A 20518-nucleotide genomic window follows, 5' to 3' on the forward strand; every position below is an offset into this window, starting at 1 on the left:
AAATGAACATGTTATTTCTTCCCATTTGTTTAGATTTTCTTTAATTTCTCACAGCAATCTTTTAAAGTAGAAGTTTTGCATATCCCTTTCAAATTTGTCTTAAATATTTGACATTTTTAGTGTTATTAAAGTATGTTTTAAAAATTCAATATAAAATTTTTCATTACTAACATAGAACAAGAATTCAGTTTTGTATCTAGCTCTTGTATCATGCAGCTTCGCCAAACTCACCTTCTTGCACTAGCTTTTTTGGGGGCATATTTCATCGGATTTTTCTATATAGATAATCTCATCATTTATAAAATGATGAATGTCAAGTTTTTCTTGCCTTATTAATCTAAGCAGAATCTCTGATATATTGTTGGATAGAAATGATGGGAGTGGTCGTCCTTGTCTTGTTCCTTATATTAAGAGAAAAACATTCAATCTTTTTTAATTATGTGTGCTGTTAACTCTAGGGTTCCCCCCCCCCTTGGATTCCTTTTATCAGAATGAGACTGTTCGTTCTATTCCTAAGGTTTTTATTGTTGTTGTTTTTGAACTAAGAATGGGTATTGGATTGTTATTATTTGTTTGCTAATATAATGATGTGCATTGTGTTTTGAATGGAAAACAAGCTTCACAATATTAGCATAAATCTCATTTAGTCATGAGGTATTATTCATTTTATATATTATTATAATTAATTCATTAAAATTTTGCTTGGGAATTGGATGTGTTGGCATACACTTATAATTCCAGGTACTCTGAGGCAGGAGGGTCACAAGTTCAAAGATAGGCTGGGTAACTCAGTGAGATCCTGTATCAAAATAAAAAGGACTGAGGATGTGGCATTAGCCTAGCCACATTAGAGCATTAGCTTAGCATGTGTGAAGCTCAGGGTTCTATCCCTTTTCACAACCACCCACCCCCTCACAATTTTGTATAGGATTTTGCACCTGGGTTAATGAGGGGTATCCGAACCTCTTGTAATGTCATTGTCTGCCCTTGATAGCAGGTTAATGCTGGCCTCAGGATAAGTTAGGAAGTATTTCCTCCTATTTAGTTTTCTTATAGAATTTGTATAATTTTTTTCCCTACATGTTTATTGGAATTTTCTAGTGAAGCTATCTGGATCTGAAAAAAAAAAATTAAGAGAAGATTTTCAAGCTATAAATTTTCTTAAATATAAACCTGTGACTATTCAATTCAGATTTTGATTTTAGGTGAGTTTGGTGGTATCTTTCTAGAAAATTTGTTCTCTTCATTTAGGTTGATGGATTTATTGGCATATATCCTTTTCATGTCTCTACAAACTATGGTGATATCATCTTTTCTTTCCTGATTTTAGTAATATGTATATTCTCTCTCTTTTTTTTTTTTTCTCATTAGCCCAACTGGAGGTTTCCAATTTTTTTTCTGTCTTCTCAAAAAACCAGTGGTTGTTTTTGGGTTTTATTTTATTTTATTTTATTTTATTTTTTTTTGGGGGGGTGGGGGTGGAATCAAGACAGGGCCTTACACATGGTAAGCACACACTGTACTATTGAGTTATACCCCAGCCCAAGAACCAGAATTTAATTAGTTTATTATTCTGTATTTTCTCTATTTTTTGTTGTTTATTTATTCATCTTTCTGCTCTTTCTTCATTACTTCTCTTCCTCATTTGCTCTCTACATGTAATTTAATTATTTCTTTTGCCATATTTTAAAATTTTTATACATAAAATATGGTTCTTTGAAGATTATGATTTAAATTGTTCCCTCCCTGAGACATAACAATATTGAGGCACAGAGTAGTGTGTAGCTCAGTGGTAGAGTGCTTTCCTCACACATGTGAGGCACTAGGTTTGATCCTTAGCAGCACATAAAAATAAATAAATAAAGATTAAAAATAAATAAATATAGATTAAAAAAAAAGAGGAACTAGGAGAAACTAATGTCTGAGGTACCTTACTTTGTTGACATCTGTGGAAACATTTCTGAGAACAAATCCTAAGTGTTACTTTTTTTGTCACTTTCTTTTACTATTTTGCAGTGGCAGGGATTGAACTCAGGGATGCTCTGCCACTGAACTACATCCCCAGCCTTTTTTATTTTGGGGCAGGGTCTCAATTGCTGAAGTTGGCCTTGAACTTATGATTTTATTGCCTCTGTCTCCCAAGCAGCTGGGATTATAGGCTTGCACCTGTATGCCCAGTTTTCCGCTGTTAGTTTTATTTTATTTTTTTAGATGGACACAGTACCTTTAATTTATTTATTTTTATATGGTGCTGAGGATCTACATGAGAACATGACTCTCTGAGGACTGGAAGGTAAATATAATTTGTAATTTCAAAGTGGATTCCTGGAATTAGTGAAAATAGTAATTAAACCACATCTAATGAAAAGTGGCATAGCACATTTGAAAGGAACCCTCTTTTATGATTTTTAGCTCCAGAATATGATGTCAATTAGATACTGCCTTTGCCTTATTGAGAGATTTGCATCCCCATGGAACTTTATTTTTGGCAAGGGTGACACTGACGTAGCTCAGTGGTAGACTAGCTTTGTTTTCAACATGTAGTAATATAAATAAATAGGCCTAAAATGTTGACCCCATGCTTTATTTTCCAAGAAAATTCTGGCATAACTGGACAGGATATGTAACATTCCTTAACAAACTGTTATCTGCTGAAGAAATGCAGTTTCAAAATAATGTTTATAAGAGCAACTTAAGTGACCCTGAAGTGAAGAGTTTTGTGACCTTGCTATAAGCCAGATTCTGGAACTCAGAGAAATAAAGATAATTCTTACTAATCATAAAATCTGTGAGAGTTTATGCTTAAGAATTCAATTAGAAATGGTGAACATGAGCCTAATTAACCTAAAGTTGTCATGGCAGAGGATACTTGAGAGTTTGATGTTATCCTGCTGTCAGTCCATAGTCAAGAAGTGTACCTGGTCAGGACTCTTTGGGATCTTTTTTTAGATCTTCAAAAAAACTGAAGTTCAAGAAAGTCATGCTATTATCTTTTCAGAGAGAACACACGTTCTTCTGTCACAGTGTCACCCTGTTCTTCCTTCACATCACTTCTAATAAACTCATTGCCTGCCACTCTTATTGATAAGTTTGGAAAGTTATGTCTTAATTGAAAAAAAAAGTTTGCATTTGAAGGGAGTGGTCTTCATTCTACCTCAATTTTTCAGAGTGTCCCAGCCCTGTATCACTAAAAGATCCTTGCCAGCTGAAGGGCTATCAGAGACTCCCTGGAGTGTCTTTACTTCATAGTTTATACTGCTCTCTAGAGGGTGAGACCCAGGAAATGATATTCACTAGATACTCCAAAAGAATTTAGACATGGTGGAGAGACCCAGGGAATGATATTCACTAGACACTCCAAAAGAATTTAGACATGGTGGCTCTTCAAACCTTTTGTTAAGCACTTATGAAACCCACAAGTAGGACAATGTAGGAGGTTAGAATGAGGACACATCACACAGGAAAATCTTAAAGGAGGAATTTCAAATCAGATGTTCCTACACATCCTGTCTGACAGGGTCACAGTGTGGGGGATTCTGTGGCAGGGCTGCACAACCTGGAACCCAGAACCATGGGGAATGTTAAGTGTTTTGTTTATGATACTCATGAGATAGATAATAGGGCATACAACAATCAATAATAAAAGTCCATGTTGCCTGAGATTGCAGGAAAATTCCCAGAATGGGATTAAGGATACGACCTGAGATGTATTTTAGTATCTTTGACAATACAAACAATAGTGTTTTTTTTTTTTTTTAAGAAATTCACAGGGAAAAGATTGCAAATCAAGGTTCCTGAGAAAAGCTTAACAATTTATACTAAGCCCCTCATTCTAAAGCCACAACCTATGCAACATACATTCCCTTTACTAACAGAGCCTTCTTTTCCCTACACAGGAATTTATGATGAAAATAGGAAACACATAGTCAATACTAATAGCAAATGAGTTGAAATGCAGAGCCTGCTCTTTAATTAAAAATTATAAAGACATTAGAATTCATAATTTGATGAAGGATCAAAGAAACTCTTTAAAAATCAGTTAAATAGGTCATGTGAAAAAAGAAAATTACTTTGGAAAAACAGAATAATGTAAAATTTTATATAGGTATATTTTAGAGTCAGTTCAGAGGAGTAGGCTTTTAAGTAATAGGCTTTCACTGTTTTAAGTGTGTATTATTAGGACTTTAGTTTAGAAGCAAAAAAGCTTACCAATAATCATATGTGTGCTTTAAAGTTAAAAGTTAATAGGTCATGATACAGGTAGTCAAGTTGCATAGTCTAGTACTTAGTGATTGAAGTGAAAATGTAAAAGCTTAATCATGATTGGCAAAGGTTACAGGAACATATTTTAAACAATTTGTTCAATATCTTATGAAGTTAATATATGTCAGAAAAGATTGCAACTCTTGAAAATTATGTAAATGAAAAAAGTTTTGGGCTTTGATGCTATTTTAACCACATGAATAAATACCTTTAAAAAGGGTAAAAAAAATAAACACCCCTCTATGGGCATCAGATCCTTCTGAAGGCTGCTTGTAATTTGCAACCTGTTATCCTGTCTCCTCTTTTTTTGCTGAGACCACATATCCTTCAGTATCCAATGTCATTCATACTCAGGACCCCTGGATTCCTGCTAGGGATGGACCCTGGCAATAATAATTAAAATTTTCTTCATTTAAATTTGAGGTTGACTCTGTTGATGGGCTATATTGAATTATAGAAAAAAAATATATATATAGACATAATGCCTGTGATTTGTGCTAATATTCTCATAGTACCCCATACCAAAGAAAAAACAGACATCATAATTCTATTATTATGCTCAAGGCAAAATTGCAAATACTTTATTTTTTAATTCCTTATACTCTAGGTTCTGGAATACTGAGAGATCTAGAGACCTGGCACCATTCACCTCTTGTTTATTTTATTAAGCTAGAAACTTTAAAATTTTATTTTTGCCCCAGTTTTTGTAGGGGAGTAGGGACAGTGCTGCCTCAGGGAATTACTTATGAGTTGAAGTCTCAAGCTCTTTTCTCATAAGGCCAGAGAACAGAAATATTAAATAAAAATTTAAAGTAATTGTGATATTTAATTTTTATATAAATGCACTTCTGTCTGTACTAGATCTAAATATTGGGATGAAACTCTGTCATGAAATAATTTTATCCTGAGGCACTTAATGCAATTCACAGCAAAAAAATAAAAATAAAAGTAAATAAAATAAAAAGATTCCAAGGCTGTGGAGCAGTCCTCTAATATTGTAATATCAGTTACTTGAAAAGCCATCAGAGGAGAATTTGTGACCCTTCCCCAGGACTCTGTGTATGTTTCTATCAATTCATCAATCCATTCATCTGTGGTCCTGGGATGCTGTAGTGAATAATACCCATGGGTCTGATCTCCAGTATTTTTTTTTCTACTGGCAATTGAACTCAGGGGCACATTACCACTGAGACCACATTCACAGCCCCATTTCTATTTTATTTAAACACATAATCTCAGTGAGGTTCTTAGTGCCTCGCCATTGCTGAGGCTGGCTTTGAACTCACTGTCCTCTTGCCTCAGCCTCTCCAGTTGCTTGGATTATAGGCATGCACCCCTGCATGCGGTAGATCCCCAGTGTTTGAGAAATAAAGCAGCAGACAAAAACCTGTCTTTGTGTCCTTATTTGATTGTGATCTGGATGAAATTTACTATTACTCAAACAGTAGGCCTACTGAATTAGGCAGTCAGTGTAGATAGGTAAATTGAGTCAGGATGAATCTAGGAGGCCAATTTTGAGTGAATCTGGGAAGTTGGAGACTGTCCCCTGAGGGATATTATCTAGGAACTGCCCCACTTCAACCTGTTACCAAGGTAACCTGTCTCAGGAATTTCCCCTCCCTACAGGGAGCTATAAGATTGTAAATGTGTCCTTGTCTACTCCATCCTGCCATTCCCCCTTCAGCCCACCGGTTTTCTATTCCTTTTGTTTTTGGAGCCTGCTATTCATTGAATCCATTTCTCTGCTTCCAGGTTTCTGTGCTACACTGGAGCTGAAAAAAATATATATATGGGGAACACTAAGCATCTTGAAAGCCAGGAAATGGTAAGTGTGTGTTCTTATTTTGAGACTGGGTAGGGAGGCTGTTTGAAGCCAGTGGGATTTGCAATGATGGCTGGAAACTCCTCATAATTGTCACCAGAGTCTGGTGGCTAGAGGGTCTCTCTTGGCAGCTCAGGCTTCAGTTCTCTCTGACTAGTCTAGTGAAGCATAGATCTGTATTTGAGACCTCAAGTGTTTTGTTCCATAATTGAATGGTGTTTTCAGGGCCTTCATGAATTTCTATGTGGGCATCTGTGTGGCATTAGCTCAGCATGTCCATGTCCCTAGATTGTGTGGTGAAGTCTGGGATAATCATCAGAAGAGGACCCCAACTTCATCCATTGTGTTCCTGTGTGAGAGAAGCTGTGGTGTTTTTCAGGACCCCTGTTCTTATTCCTCCTGTTTATTGTTGTTGTTTATATGTTTGTTTATTTTGGACCAGAAATTATTCCCAGGGATGTTTATCTACTGACCCACATTCTCAACCTCTTTTTATATTTTTATGCAGAGATAGGGACTCACTGAGTTTCTTAGAACCTCACTAAGTTGCTCAAGCTGGTTTTGAACTCAACATCCTCATGCCTCCTGAGCTTTCTATATGCAGACTAAGAAGTATCTAAAATCCAGAATGGCTATCTGATAGTTTAGCTATTTATAGGTCTGAGATTAAATCTCAAATTTCCAGCTCTCTTTACATTCTCAAAGGCAGGGTTCCCTGCTCACCTTGATTGAGAAAAAAATAAAATAAAATAGATAGTAAAATGACCAGGCAGCGGCATAATGGACATCTTATTTAACCACACCTGGAGGATAATGGATAGATATGTTAATGAGCACCATTAAGGCCTATTCAAATTAAAAATCACTTGAGACTCACTTGTGGGAATACATCCAACCAAATTCTTTGTCCTTGGGGTGCAGCCAGTTGGAAGTCACTGGAAGAAGGATGGGTTACAGAAAGGACAATCAAGAACCCAGTTGGTAATAAGAATGCCTTTTTCAATACTTATGTAAAATAGATTTTTCCCCATGCTCTGCCAAAAACCAGAAATAAACTTTGAAGCTGACACCAAAAAGAAAAAAAAGGGGGGGGGGGTTCTTCTGCTTTCATGCCCTCTACCACATTGTGGGAGTTATATTTCTTCTTGCTAAAATAAATCCTATTATTTTACTATTACCTCCCCTGCGTGTCCATAGATTTGATTCTTCAAAACTTGTGAGACAAGATCCCAGAGAAAATTGGTTAAATGGGAAATTTGGTTTTATCTCAAAACTTCAGTTTCAACATAATTATTTTTTTCCCATGTTTTGTTTTAAAGGGATGCCTTATTTGTAACATTTTCTCTAAGAACTGGAGGGCAGTTTTAAAAGATTTTGATTTATCTTTATGAGCCTTTCACATAAGAAAAAAGCAGGGAAAATTAGATGACATTAAAAATAATGACTTTTTTTCTAAATAAAATAATGTAGTCCATGTGTCCCAGTTTCCAGGGTTCAAAATTGTGACATATGCAGTCAAGGAGAGAAATAAAATGTGTCCCCATGCTTCTGCCCTTTCAATGCTTTATTCACTCAAATTGCACTCTATAGGTTCTTACTCAAGAAAATAACAATCCTGCATGCTAGGCACTGCAATAAACAATCCATTCACAGCAAAAAAATAGGTTGATTAATTTACTGCTAACAATCCTAGATTAATTCTAAACACTGAAAAACTCACCTAATCAAGACAGGCTATTGACAGACATTTCCTCTGTGTGCTAAGTTTAAATGTCAGATCAAAAGTTTTAAGCCTTAGGCTTTTAGTCCAGCAGATGCACACTCACTCAGATGATGGTGACCAGGTCCAGAACCAAGGCAGGCTTCTCCTGGCTTAGAGTGGACAACAGGTTGAGGAGAGAACCTATGGAGAAGTTGTGGCTTTCACCAAAGTTCAGATGAAGTGGTAGAGTTTGAGAGATGAGAAATTCATGCAGAGGATCAGAAGAACAATGAGAAGTGATGGGATGTCAGGTCCTCTTCAGGCTCTTCAGCTTGAGTGCATGCTAGTTTCTGCTGGCTAAATCCCCACTCATTAGCTCTATTATTTATACTAAATTTGGGAGCTTTTAACCTCTCTTTCAATTCTTATTAGCTATCATGGGATTTCTCCATGACATCATTTATCCTGGGGTCAGAAACTTCTGGTCTTGTGGTCTCCACTCTGATTTTCTTGTCTTTCTCTCTTATCAGGCAAGTGTAGCCTGCCAGATATTTCACTCTGTTTATAAAGTTAAGGGGAAGTAACTTATTTTAGGCCATACTGGAGTATTCTGTGTGTGTGCCTGGTGCCACTGCATGTTTAAAACTGGAGTTTTTAAAATGGAGTTGTTTAAGCTCAGGGCTAAGGCCATCCTCACGGTCCCAATTAAAGACTTTTTAAAAATGTAATGGGACCTTAGTTGATGTTTTTCCCTCAATATATGTAAGACCACTTTATTAAAATGACCTGTAGAAGCATTCCAAACATTTCCAGGAAACATCTTTGTCCTAGTGTGGAGGAAAATAAAGATGGGACTGGACTTGATTTAAACTATAAGGAAGTTTAATCATAAAGACTAGAGTACATAGTGAATCTGAACATAAAAAGCCATGTGAGAAACCTGGTACATTAAAAAAATAGTTATCAAGGGACTTTTATTTTACTTACTGATATGTGGATCTGAGGATGAACCCAGTGCCTCACCCATGCTAGGCAAGCATTCTTTTACTGAGCTGAAACTCCAGCCCTAATTTTGTACATTTTTAATAACATGTTTTACATAGACATTAACCAGTAGCCTTAATACTTTTTCAATATCTGTTTGGATTGAATTAATAACCCAGAAATCAGTGAAGCAAAGAATCTAATTTTATTTCCAACTGTGGTTTCAGATATCACAGTGTCTGAGTTAAGATTCCCCTTTGAAGAACTTAACTGTGTGTTGTGTTCTCATTCCAATGTCCCATATTTGCCCAGTCCTTAGTTTTAGAACAGTCTGACATAAGGTGTCCACTGTTATCAATGTCTCTAACCCTATTTAGAAAATATCATTATCTGAGTCTTGTCTTCTAGAGATCAGTTTGAACTATAAGTGTGTAGCATCTAAGGGGAGTAGTTCAATGCTGTGAAGCTGGAAGAAATCTTTTGATATTTTTTTCATCTAAAAGGATGTTTTTTGGAGAGGTGCATACCAGGAATTAAACTCAGAGGCACTCCACGACATAGGCTCATCCCCAGCCCTATTTTACATTTTCTTTGGAAAGAGTTGCTTAGTGCATTACCATTGCTGAGGCTGCTTTGAACTCTCCATCCTCTGCCTCAAACTCCCAAGCCCCTGGGATTAGAGGCATTTCCCACCATGCCTGACTGGCATTTCATTTTTTTTATTAGATACTATGAATAAAGCTACAATAAAAATGGAATTGCTGTTATTTATTTGAGAAAAGTTTTCCAATTCATTTAGAAATATTATTACTAGATTGTATGGCACTTTTTAGCCAGATTTATCATTATTATTTTTATTTTTTAGGCACTATAGATTAACCCATGGGCACTTTTTCACTGTGCTATACACCAACCTGTACCCCTTTTTTGAGACAGCATCTCACCCATTTGTTTACAACCTTGCCAAATTGCTGAGACTGGTCTTGAATCTTGAGATTCTCCCTTCTTATACTCCTGAGCCACTGGAGCATGGGCATGTGCAGCCTTGCTTTGCTACCCAAAATTATTATTAGTGAATTATATGTCATTTTTATCTTGAGCTTTGGAAGAACCTTAACACTTTTTTCAAAAAATATATTTATTAATTTTTAAATTTTCACTAATATTTTTACATGTATATGTACACTGGCATAATTATAATATTTCAGAAATTGTACACCTTAGTTTGTTTGGCACTGGGAGATAAATCCAGGAGTTCTAACCACAGAGCCACATCCCCAGTCCTTTTTATGTTTTATTTTGAGACAATTTGGAGAAAACAGGAGCCACTTAAGTGAAACTAAAAATGTATCTAATGCCAAGAAAGCAATTTTTTCAATCTACAGCATTTACTTTATTTTGAATATACCTCCTCTTTTCACCTATTTTTTCTGGTTTCAACAGCATGGACAAACATATCTGTAGCCTTATGTTATCATATAACTACATATTATCAGGATCAGAAACACAGTATTTTATATAGGCTTTGCTACTGTTTGAGGAATATCATATATATTAAATAAACACTTTACATGAAAAATAATAGCAATTTATATTCTTTCTCTAATTCAAGAGAAATTGTTTCTTGTCCTCATCAATACTGTGTAATTTTTTTTTGGCATCAGATATTCACTTGCATTTTTATAATTTGTTAAGGTGTTAAGAGGTTTTAATTTTTGAACATTTCTCCTACCATAAGTGTCATTTTCTTTTTTATTAAATATTCTTAACTTTTATGTGAGCTCATAAGTTCTCCCACTTCTCTTTATACCTTTTCTTAAAATTATGTTATTATTTAGTTGTGGCTGGACATAATACCCTTATGTTATTTATTTATTGCTATGTGGTGTTGAGGATGGAACCAAGGGCCTCACATTTGCCAGGTGAGTAATCTGCTACTGATCCAAAACTTCAGCCCATCATTGTACTACTTAATAAAAAAAAGTTTATTTCTTAATGTTGCTCAATTTATAATTTTTTAACATATTTATGTAACTTTCTGAAAATAAATAACTGCTCTGTTTTGTGATTCTTGAGATTTAAACCAAAGTTGCCATTACACTCATCAACATCCCCAGGCATTTTTTAAAAGTCTTATATAGAGACAGGTTGTTGGCAAGTGGCCAAGCTAACCTTGAAATTTTAACCTTTCTGCCTTAGTCTTCTGAATAGATGACATTAGAGGAGAGTACTATGACATTTTAAATATAAATCACTTTTATTCATGCTGGGGATTTAATGCAGGGACAACTGACAAATGAATCACATTCCCAGGATTATTTTATATATTATCTAGTGACAGGGTCTCACTGAGCTTTTTAGTGACTCTTTTTATTGTGGCTGGCATTTAACTCACAATCCTCCTACCTCAGTCTTCAGAGTTTTGAATTGGAGGCATGTGCCACCACATCTATCATAATTCCTTGTCATAGTAACTTTTGACAGATATAGATGGGTTATTGAATCTAGGGGTGGTATACCCTTAAGTCACAGCCATATACCCAGGCCATTCAATATTTTATTTTGAGACAGAAACTTCCTCATGGTGGTCATGGCCTTCCTGTGTTGACAAGGCTTTCTTTGAAATTTTGGTTCTTCAGCCTCTACCTCCCAAGTCATTGAGATTATTTGTGTAATACCATCCACAGCTCTATTTTATTTTTATATTGAAGTATATAATACTTCTGAAAATGAGTTTCTTCTGGTATTAAGAAAGTGTATAATATAGTTTTCCCCAAAAATAATTTCTTGACCCAATGACTTTTTGGAAAGAATGTCATATTTCTATTTGTGCAAAGCACTTCAAACTTTCTCTAAATTTCAAGTTTCTTGTTGTTTGTTTTGTTTCATTTTCTTTTTCTTAATAAAGGTTCTCTGTTACTTACATCTATTTATTCATATTATTATAAGGTACGTAATTATTTCTATAAGTTCATATTGTACAACAATGTGTGTTAAAATTCATCTGTTGTTCAGTGATGTACTTCAAGTAAATATAATATGTAGCCTGAACATTTGGCAATACAAAATTCTAGATGTCAGTATTCACTATGACATATAAAAAATAAATAAAATAAATTTTTAAAAAAAGTTAAAAAAAATTAAAGTTCATTTCTTGCAATGTATACCTATTATTAAATGAGGCATATTTGGTACAGGTACATATATATTACTATTATATACAATTAATATTTTATTGCTACATCTCAAATTAATCATATCTCTTTCAATTTAATTTGTCTTCTGGAAACACCCATACATGACACTCTATGCAGATGTACATTTTTTTGTGGTGAGACAATTTTGCTTTTGCTTAGTATGTTCTGCCCTTTACTCTCCTTTTTATGAAATTGTCATTTCAAAATTATACATTTTCCTGAATTTTAGACCTTTTAACTATTGAAGTCTGTAGATTTTCTTTTTATCCTCAGCTTTAGGTGCTTCCCACTATATAAAGTTCTAATGTTCTGTAATTGACCTCTAATATTCTGTAAAATTTACCCCCAATTCTTAGCACTCTGGACTATTGATGTCTGAATGAAAAAATCTCAAAATTATTTATGCAAAAAGCAGGAAATGGATGGATCAGAATGTAAGACTGGTGGATGCTAAGTATGTAGGTGACATTGTTTTTTTTTAAGTATTGGTGGAGGGGCTGGGCTTAGCTCCAGATTTCTGACCTAGTACATAAGAGGCCCTGTGTTTGATCATCAGCACCACATAAAAATAAATAAATAAAATAAAGATATTGTGTCCAACTACAACTGAAAATAAACACATTAAAATTGTGGAATATATGGGGGTAGGAAGGAAAAGATAATGAAAAAAAAACTTGAGCAGCAGAAGGGTTCAGATGCAACAAGTCTACAATGGCATCATGAGGTTAGAGGGGTAGTGTTCTTGGAAGCAGAAATAAAATTTGGGAAGAAACAAAAAGGTAACTCTTGCACTATTCCCAAGTGAGAGAGCCAGTTGAGTGGGTTCTGTTTTTAACTCTTCCCATCTATAAGTGGAATTTACAATTCATGAGGTATGTCTCAGCAAGTAATAGAACACCATATCGAAGTACCTTTACACTTTTTCAAGGCTACAAGCTCTCTTTTACAATTGCAGTCACATTACATCTTTGTACTTTTAAATTATTCATTCATTCATTAAATTATTTTTTTCTTTATTTACTCACTTTTTCTTGTCATTGTTTTTATATTACTAGTGATTATATAATGGCATAAATATCCCGAATGTTAACTTCTCTAATATTGGTTTATGTGTTTAGGTATATACTTATTATTTGAACAATTTCCCCCTTGCCAAGCCTGATTAATATTAGATCTTAATCTTGTTTTATAAATACTTGATAAAAACACATTATTTTAAACAGCTTAAGGATCTATCTCCTGAGCATGATTCCAATCACAAACTAAAGTGGGCATCTGGGTCAATTAAAAGCTGTGTCAAATATTTTCTTTGTTCCTATTTACACCTTACAATAGGACTCCTCTCTCACTTGTATATGTTTGAGAACATACTAATTTTTGAATGTAGCATTTAATAAATATAGATGAGTTTTCATCAACAAACCCACTATTGTTTTTAAATTGTTTAAATCCTTGACACTGAAAGTTTCACTGATTACCCCCACATCTCTCTCTCTCTCTCTTTCATATTACAGATTGAACCCAGGAATGCTTTTCTTCTAAGAAACATCCTCAGCCCTTTATAAAATATTTTATATAGAAAAGGGGTTTTGTGGAGTTTCTTAGAGACTCACTAAGTTGCTGAGGACGGCTGGCTTTGAATTAGTGATCTTTCACCACAACCTCAGAAGACTCCAGAATTACAGGCATGCACAACTGCACACAGCTTTTGATACTCTCTTTAAAATAATCAGTCACAACTCTAATAATTGAAATTGCATTTACATCACTCTCTTCTAATGCAGTAATATATTACCATCTAAAATATTTTTTGAAACAAATTTATTAGATGACTACTATTTTATTCCCAGAATTTATTCTGTTACCTCTTTAGGATTGATAAATGGTCTTCTTCCTCTTCTTTCTTCTTCTTAGATATGTGTGGTCTCTTGTTATCAAATGGGTCTATGATAAGTGTGTTGAAAATTATGATTCTAAACCTATCAAGAATCCCAACATTTCCAAGAGTATTGAGAGCAGAAAAAGAACAATATTCATAACTAATGAATCACTTTCAGTGGAAGCATAGTACCAGTGTCCAAGGTGGAATGCAATCAAGATGCTTCAGTGGTAAGGTGGTGTCAGAACACCACCCTAGGGATTTGGGGACCTCCAAAGCCCCATGTCCATATTAGAATCTTTTATTCACCTTTTAAATACAGTTATTGCTGCTTGTATACAAAATAAAACACTATATATAAGAAAGGTGAATGAGAATTAAATCCTCTGGAGACACCAAGATTGATCTTTAATTCTAGCAGATAATTAGTAAAATAAGAAAGACCTTGCAATAGCCCCATCTTTCCCAACTACATGGAATAGAACATTTAGATGTACTGAACTGAAGTGACAAAAATGCATTTCATGGAGGTGGTATCAAAGAAATTTCAATGGCAGAATCCTGGAAATGTTAGATAAAAATATACACATACAGTTATACAGAGAAAAAGATAAATGATAAGCTCATAAATGCAAGGGTAAATTCAGTGTACATGAGTTGTATGTACAAGGTAGTGATAACAGCATGAGTTGTATGTACAAGGTAATGATAACACTTAAAAGATGAAGAAAGTAGTAATTGAGGTGATTCAGAACTCTATAATTGTGGGGAATAATAATAAAAATTTAATAAAAATAGATACTGTTATATCCCTTTGGGTATTCCTCTTTCCTCTGCTTTTCATCTGAATTTGATTCTCTCAAATAAGCTTAGGTGGGTAAAGTGCTTTCTGAATTTTTGTTTTCTTTTGTTTTCAGGATTTTGTAAGCTAAGTCTTGTAATGCCCAGTCCTGAACTCACTTTTGCTGCTTTTTTTACAACTTATTCTCATCTTCAGAGGCACAAACCCACTTCACTCATTTTGTTCAATGAACTGACTTTTTTATATCTTTGCACACAATGTTTGGAATAGTCAGTCTATAGGAGGGTTTTCCATATCATATAATATGGTTCTCAGACCCTGTGGGAATTGAGGGTAGTTCCCTGCTGTTTAACTATCATCTTCCCTGTGAGAAGGCTTATCTATCTACTGTAATCCACCAACTCAGAAGAGAAGTATTTGTGGTCACAAGCTAAAGAACACTAGAAGCTATAAGATTTGAGAAAATGCAAGGAATAATTTTCTCTTAGACTTTTATAGGAAGTATGGCTATTTCATCAATTTGATAAAAATTTATATACTCACAGTCATTAACACTGTGAAAGTCTTGTATTTAAATAATCCATAATTGTAAGTAATAATTTCTGGTTATTTCATTCCAATAAGTGACTTAATTTTCTTAGCCATATTAAAAATCAGAAATTACTGAAAATCAAATCTATGTATTCAAATTTTCATCATGATAATATGATCAGAATTAAGTAGGAATTAAGAGAACATTGAACAAAGTTGCTATAAAATATGATTGAAACTTCCCTGCCTTTTCTGAGTGTAAGAAGCAGGTTGATAAAGCAACATTAAATTTCTGAATAGTATGTAAGTTTATTTGTGATTCATTTTTCAGTACTAGTTTCCAGTGCTGAGGATATAGCTCAGTAGGTAGAGTGCTTGCCTTGCATGCATAAGGCCCTGGGTTCAATCCCTAGCGCGCGCACACACACACACACACACACACACACACACACACACACAGAGAGAGAGAGAGAGAGAGAGAGAGAGAGAGGGGAGAGAAGACCTGTTTCTTTGTGATGTAACTTATTGGTATTCTTTGCTAAACCATTCTCTTCGTGTTAGATACTCACATGTTCTCTTTGCTTTTAGTTACTTCTAATAACTTCTGCCTTAACTTTTATTTTCTTATGAATCTTATAGGGATACATTTTATTATTTGGAACTAAAAAATGATTTTCACAAAAGGAGGTTTTCTACTGTTTTATATATATATATATATATATTCTACTGTTTTATATATAATATATATATATATATATTGTGATCATTCTAGTTTTATATTTTGGTGATTGGCTGTTTTATTTTCAGCTTTTTAACTTACTCAGTTTAAACTTGGTCAATTTGTTGGCTAGTTTCCTATCATTTGTTTCATCAAGTGAATGTAGTTTGATTAATTTTATGGTCCCATTCTCTACTTATCTACCTCATTGATATTGGTTTCTTCAAAGTTTCCCATCAAAGTCTCTGATTGGTGGTGGGGATAATTAGAAACTAAACTCAGGGCTACTGGAGTACTGAGCCTCATACCCAGACCTTTTTTGTATTTGATACAGTGGCAGGGCTTCACAGATTTGCTTAGTGCCTTGCTGCTGAGGATAGCTTTGAAGTTGAAATCCTCCATCCTCAGTCTCCAGAGCTACTGGGATTCTAGGCTTAAGCCACCTTACCCAGCTAGATCCTGCACGTTTTAATTTGATGTCATTTTAAACTTGCAAATACAACTATGTTGCACTTACAGAAATATATTTCCATTCATTATGCAACTATTATTGTGGTAGCAATTTTTTTTGGGGGGGGTAATGTTTCTCTCTAATTATTCTGTTGTACTTACTAAATTAAATATATATATCATATTAATGTCATGTTATTGGCAGTGTTTTACAACATTTACTATTTTTGTAGTTATGTAGTAACTAAAAATGAATAAGCTCATATTTCTTCAATCTTCTATGACCATAATGTAGCTAGTTTCAGACATACTTTTTACTGTTTGTACTCAAACTTGTCATTTTATGATGAGTATGCCAATGACAAAATTTAGTTTCATTCAAAAAATCAATATTTAATTGTATTTATTCAGGTTATCATCACATCTGATAAGCCTATAAAGAAAATAGTAGTGTGACTACTTCATAGGTGATTGTGAGTTGTTTTAGTAATTAATATGTTACCACAATATGTCCATTAGAAACAGCTCATAATTTACTCAGTGTACATTCATTAAAATATGATATTTTGGGAGACCTTTAGCATGACAGCATGAAGATATTCATGAAAAGTTAGCCCAGCAGAACTAGTGAACAGAAAAAAAAATCCAACTATTTATAATTGCTGGTCCAGAAAAGTAGCTCAAGAAAATAGACAAGTAAAGGTACAAACAAAAGTATAAAAGGCAATAGAAATAAACATTTTCTAATTTCTTAATGGATATTAAAAGCAACATATAAAACTGCATATTTAGAATATATGTCCCTAGTTCCTCAAAAACCCTACACTCAAAACTAAAAACAAAAACAAAAAAACCTTTCACTATGTGGTAAGCATTCTTAGTATTCTTCTTTATATTGTTTGACACATATTTTGAGGTTTCTAAAGGAAAAACATGTAAAAAAATAGAGAGTATCTTCAGACTGAAGTGTTTAACATTTTTTTCATCACCCATACACATACATTTTGCTTGGTACAAAAATCCTTGTTTAATTCTACTAATTTGAACTTTTTTTCCATAGTGCAACCAAATATTTCAGAATGTGTATCTTCTAGTCTAGCATGTACTTAGTGCCACATTAGTTATTCACCAATGGAAATCAGTCCTCAAAAGGCACTGATTAATTAATTATTTATTTTTTAATTTTACTGTGAAATTGACTTAAGTAAATGTGTGGCTCTTTATTTTATTCTTCTTATTTTTGTTCTTCTTTGTACTAGGGATAAAATCTAGCAGTGCTTTATAATTGAGCAAAATCATCTCTGCCTACATTGCCCAGTTAGGTTTGTACTTTCATTAGTATCAGGAATTAAACCCAGAGGAACTTAACCACTGAGTTACTTGAAAAACTTTTTTTTTGGTTAAATTTCTGAGGTTGCTTTTAACCTTGAGAATTACCTGCTTTTTCCTTCTGAGCTACTGGTATTACAGAAGTTCACCATCGTAACGAGGAATCTTGTACTTATTTGGTTGGCCTCACCATCACAACTTATTAAATTATAGATGTACACTGTCATGCCTGGTGCTTGCTGAGCAAGTTTGAGGTACTGGGTTCAATTCTAAGCATCACATATACATAAGTAAATAAAAATTAAAAGTCCATCTACAACAAGATACTTACTTCACATTTATTTTTTATTTTATTACTAAATTAATATTTGTTAATAAAACTGGTTATTAAACCCATACTATTATAATTAAGCTTTATGAAACTGAATAATGAACTAAAAGTAATGTATATGTCCTGGTCTCAGGAGATTACAGTTCATCAGTTATTTACAATATATATCATGTTCCTTTGATTTGCAACTGTTAGTTATCTCCTTCAAATACAAATTAAAGTAGAGGCTAAAAAACTTTTAGGCCATATTTGTTTCACCTAAGTGCTAATTTTGTAATTTAAAGAACTATTAGATAATTAATTTTTAGTATATTTCAGATATTAGTCATTTTAAGGGTTTTGGTGATTGACCCCATTGACACTTTACCAATGAGTCACAGCCTGAGAATTTTCAATTTTAAGATATGGTTTCTCTGTGTTGCATAGGATCTCACTAAGTTGTTGAAGTTGGACTCCAACTTGCAATCCTCCGGACTCAAACTTCAACATTTCTGTGATTACAGTAGTGTTCCACTGCCCCCTAAAGTTATTAGATTTTAAGAGAGGACAATTGGAAATAGAATGACCTTGCTTAGTTTGCTTTGTATTTGTAATCCTCTGACCTCAGCCTCCAAAATTGCCAGTTTTACCAATGTATGATAAATTGTGTAATTTGCATCTTTGTGAATTACTCATATAACTTATGTGTAAATAACATGTCAGGAAACTTTATGCTCAGGATCTTATTTCTCAGGTTTCATTTTGTCTTTTAGTAAATGCCTTGTGACTCCTTTTTCATAAATCTGACTGTCCCTATGCATAGTTTCTTCTGTCTGAAAACATGGCTATGAATTATGGATGATTTTTGTTTGTTTTAATGCAGACTTGTTCCTTGCTATGTTAGAGTAAGACACATGACATATGCAAGAGCATAGATAAGAGAGACTGCCAACACTGAACTAGAGCAAAAGCAGGAGTGAGGAGGCTGAGGAGCCCAGAGAACTGAGGATTGTGTGAGACTGAGCACACTAATCAGCAGGGAGATCAAGTTTATATTCAACATAAAATAAATAGGCAATACAAGAAAGCATATATGTGAAGTATTAGAAGATACTAGTTAATCATGTGAAATTTTTACTCTTTCATAAAACAGCAACAACAATCAACAGAGTATTAGCAGAATGTTAATTAGAACATAATAAATGTTTACTTTTGCAATAAGAAATATATATAATACAGTTGAAAATTGGCATTAGATATCTTTTCAATAAGTGAAAATAGATATAGCGAGACACGCCTGTAATCCCAGGACTGAGGGCTGAGGCAGGAGGATTATAAATTAGAGGCCAGCCTAATACACTTAGAAAAACTCTCTGCCAAAAAAATCAAAAGGACTAGGGATGTAGTTCAGTGGTAAATGACCCCAGGGTGCCATCTGTGACCAAATATACAAAACAGAGAGAATGAGAGAAAGATAGAGAGTGACGGGCTAAGAGAGAGACAAAGAAAGACAGAAAGAAAGGGGGAGAGAGACAGAGAGAGACAGACAGACAGAGACAGAGACAACCAAGATTAAAAATATATATTTTACATGGGTTGTGGCAAAACAGTCAAACACCTGCCATGCTTGTGCAAAATCTTGGGTTTGATCTCCATTGGTGCATGCACACACACACAAAAATGAATATTAATTCATATAAGAATATTAAAAACTGATGACTTTACAATAGTGGTTGATGTATAGACATAGTTTTCTTATATACTTATTACAAATTATAAAGTAAAAATGAAAATTTTAAAAGTCACAGTATATTCACATAAATGTAAGTGGATCTCATAATGAAAACTCAGTGGTTTTTTTTTAACAGTAATAAGTTACAATTTTATTTCCCCATTTTACAGGCTTTAATTTTGGCTGCTTTATGAATTCCATAAATTATTTATCTTTTCATTCCTAGAAAGCACATGTGAACTTAAAATTAACTTTATAAATATTTTCAGGGTGTAATTCTTTATCATTTAGTATATTCACATGTTTACCATCCCCAGAATTTAGTTTCAGAAACTATTTTAGATGAAAAGAAAGTAGTGCCCACTAGGAGTTTTTCCTTTTTGTATTTTTCACATAGCTCTAGGTAATGACTTATATGTGTTTTGGATTCATGAATTTACTTGTGCAAAAAATTAAATATAATATTAATTGTAAATCACATTACAGTTTCTCTGTTTACTTTCAATTACCTAAAGGTTTCCATGTACACAGTCATTGTAACATTTAGTGCTCTCATGAATCATATTTGCTCAATATGGCTGGGATAATAACTCAGAGGTAGAGTGCTTTCCTAGCCTGTGTGAGGCCCAGAGTTCAATTTCTAGCAACTCGAGTATAATATTCCTGAGTAACAGTCTACTGTGAGGATTTACATGTTTCCATTTATCTTTTTACCTTGAATTGATTTTATATATTGGTTCTTATGAATAGTTCAGTTATAAATATTCCTATATGAATGACAGTCTCAATAATTTCCAGT

General features: G+C 33.8%; 1 protein-coding gene across 1 annotated transcript in view; it reads left to right on the forward strand.

The window, feature by feature from the left end:
* The window catches only part of LOC144371530 (uncharacterized), a 79204-nt gene that overhangs the window by 19691 nt on the left and 38995 nt on the right, over positions 1-20518 (forward strand). The window contains 1 exon segment of the mRNA XM_078033858.1: positions 6016-6088. Within this exon segment, the coding sequence (XP_077889984.1) occupies positions 6016-6088 (73 nt within the window).

Source organism: Ictidomys tridecemlineatus, chromosome 16, assembly GCF_052094955.1.
Source record: "Ictidomys tridecemlineatus isolate mIctTri1 chromosome 16, mIctTri1.hap1, whole genome shotgun sequence".
NCBI classification, from domain to species: domain Eukaryota; kingdom Metazoa; phylum Chordata; class Mammalia; order Rodentia; family Sciuridae; genus Ictidomys; species Ictidomys tridecemlineatus.